The sequence below is a fragment of the Penaeus vannamei genome, chromosome 2 (assembly GCF_042767895.1).
Source record: "Penaeus vannamei isolate JL-2024 chromosome 2, ASM4276789v1, whole genome shotgun sequence".
NCBI lineage: Eukaryota > Metazoa > Arthropoda > Malacostraca > Decapoda > Penaeidae > Penaeus > Penaeus vannamei.
This window is the reverse complement of record NC_091550.1, coordinates 19,635,028-19,637,527: the sequence shown is the minus strand read 5'-3', so window position 1 is coordinate 19,637,527 and position 2,500 is coordinate 19,635,028. Positions and strand designations below refer to the sequence as shown.

General features: G+C 34.7%; 1 protein-coding gene across 7 annotated transcripts in view; it reads right to left on the bottom strand.

Moving 5' to 3' along the window:
* The window catches only part of LOC113827943 (actin nucleation-promoting factor WASL), a 28,222-nt gene that overhangs the window by 15,623 nt on the left and 10,099 nt on the right, over positions 1-2,500 (bottom strand). For 4 of the 7 annotated variants that reach the window (XM_070130953.1, XM_070130952.1, XM_070130951.1 and 1 more), the window contains exons 5-7: positions 541-640; positions 239-407; positions 1-57 (exon numbers count right to left, since the gene is read on the bottom strand). The exon at positions 1-57 is cut by the window's left edge and continues 61 nt beyond it. In XM_070130953.1, coding sequence (XP_069987054.1) covers positions 1-57; positions 239-407; positions 541-640 — 326 coding nt within the window. Of the gene's footprint in view, positions 58-238; positions 408-540; positions 641-789; positions 1,284-2,500 lie in introns of those variants that run through there. The other 3 variants (XM_070130949.1, XM_070130948.1, XM_070130950.1) reach the window with 3 other exon arrangements.

The following is a 2,500-nucleotide window of genomic DNA, read 5'->3' as shown; positions in this document are numbered from 1 at the left end:
TCAAAACCAACATGGGTGATGTGCTTAAAGTCCGTTGGCATTCCAATCTGCTCTTTGCTGTTGACATTGGAAAATATTAAAATAGAAAACTTCATTATAATTAGAAAAAATGTTAATGATATCATAATTTAAAGAAATATATTAATAACAATCTCTATTTGTAAATGCATCACACATATGGCACATCAAATAATTTAATAATCCCCATATGCACTACAATTACTCCAATGACACACACCTAATCTTGTTCTTATTCTTATTGGCCTTCTTGCCACTCCTTTTCTTGTTGTCATCTTTGGGAGGTAAGGCTGGAGGGGCATGCACCGGTGTTTGTTGTGGCTGAGAGGGGATTGTGGGTTGTGGGTGCAGTGACTGCCTCTGCTGCTGGTCACTCTGTCTTCTCCTTTCTGAAATGGCAGTAGTGCTGAAAACGTCTAACCTATTGCAACAAATTTTTAATGTGTGCTTTCGGTTTGTTTCCCTAAGCAGATGGTAAAGAATTGATATGCACTGTGCCACTATAAAATATATGAGACTTACCCTCTCTCCTGCGTTGTTTTACAGCAAGCCGTTCATTGATGGCTCGACTGAAGGCATTTGCTTCACCTTCATCAGCAAAGTTTAATCCTATCATCTGGTCCTATTTGAAGAGATAGATATTCAATTACAATTATAGCTTTTGATGTATAAACTTTACATCTTAAATCTTACAATACAAATTGAATTCTTAAAAGCGACTAACAAAAATATAATCCTAAGGATACAAAAATAATCAAATACTCTACTGACCCTAGATAAGTCTTGCTGTGAAGAAAATTCTTTGTTTACAAGTCCCAATCTCATGTTTGTTTGTAACTGCGTGAATCCCACTAAGGGAATGCTTCTCTCCCTCAGATCTCTTCTTATAATGGAAGTCCCAAGTCTGGACAGCCTTCCTAAACTTTGCGCAAAAAGTTGGACTAATAATGGGATATCATTCATTTCTCCATCCCATTCAACTTGAATGTTTCCAGACCTGGCTATGTTTCCACCACCTCTATTTTGTCCAACTGTTATGTTCAATCCATCAACATCATCAACTCCAAAATGGTTATCCACAAAGCACAAAATAGTGTCGCTCAGACTGCGACTCCTTCTGTATGGGTTAGCCTTCTCATGAGGAACTTTTTGGCTAGTTTCTTCCAAATTCTCCATCATGTAGATTCCACAAAGTGCTCCAACAATTACTACAGTCCTTTTCTGACATTAATACAACACAAGGCAGAATATGTGCCTTATGAATAATATGATTATGAAAAAGTGACTCAACTAGGCTCAATGGTGACAGCAGTATCTTTTTGTGGCCCTTTATCTTATCAAAAACAATACAACAGTCAGAAAATATGGACATAATAAATATTATTCTTCATTTTCAAAGATAAGCACAAATTATCAAACTGAATCAACACAAAGAAAGAGGCTGAACCAGTACAGAAATCATACTATCAGTACTAATGTAAATATATATGTACAGTGATTTTCATAAAGGTTATTTTTATTTATTTACAGCAAGATCTCAATCAACAAACCTTTTAATGATGCAGGTGACATTAGGTAAGTGAACCATAATCATTATTGCTCTTTTACATTGCAGTCAAACCAATCAAATTTCTAATCTATATCAAACTAATATAAAACGAGAGTGAATCTAGCAACACTGCCTCATAAATAAACAGAATCCAAATAGGATGAAGGTTGTTTAAGGAAGAGAAATTTCTTATTTAGGCAGAAATACATCTATCTAACTAAAGTAGAATACAAAACACAAAAATCATTTACAAAACATTTATCCTAAACACTGGTGAAGGTAACTGTAAAAACCTAAGTAGGTACCTGCTACCACATTATTACCTGCTTTACCCTTTCTATTTAACACACAAACCTAAATACCATTACCATTTGTATTTCAAAATTCATATATCGAACACTAGTAAGATCAATTGCTTGGTAAATTTACATACTCCTTTCCACATTCTATAGGTTGGATAAAAACATGTTTTTCTGACACCACAGACCTACAAAGAGAGAGAGACCAACTGTCTTTTCAAGGTTCACAGTCTGTGCCCTAGTTTCCTCACACAAATACTACACCATTATAACACCTGCTGAGTATAAGAGCATTTGTTTATCAATTCATTATCAAGTGAAAGACATCAGCACTGATCTTGACCTGGATCATAATGGATAACCTTGTCACTCACTTTTGTTGGACACTGTCTGAATTCTCCAAAAACTTCTCAAACTTTTTCCTTTTCTAAAGGCTAGGGTATATAATGCTGAATATAGTACTTACTTTGAAAAATTCAATTGCATTTCTTTCTCCTTCTGCTATCAAAAATATATGATGAGATGACATGAGGAGGTTCAGAAGAAGAGATACACACACTTCTTTGTACAAGTTTAGCAGAAATTTTCCTAAGATTTCAGTCTTAGCTTTGAAGACACTGTAACATTATATCTA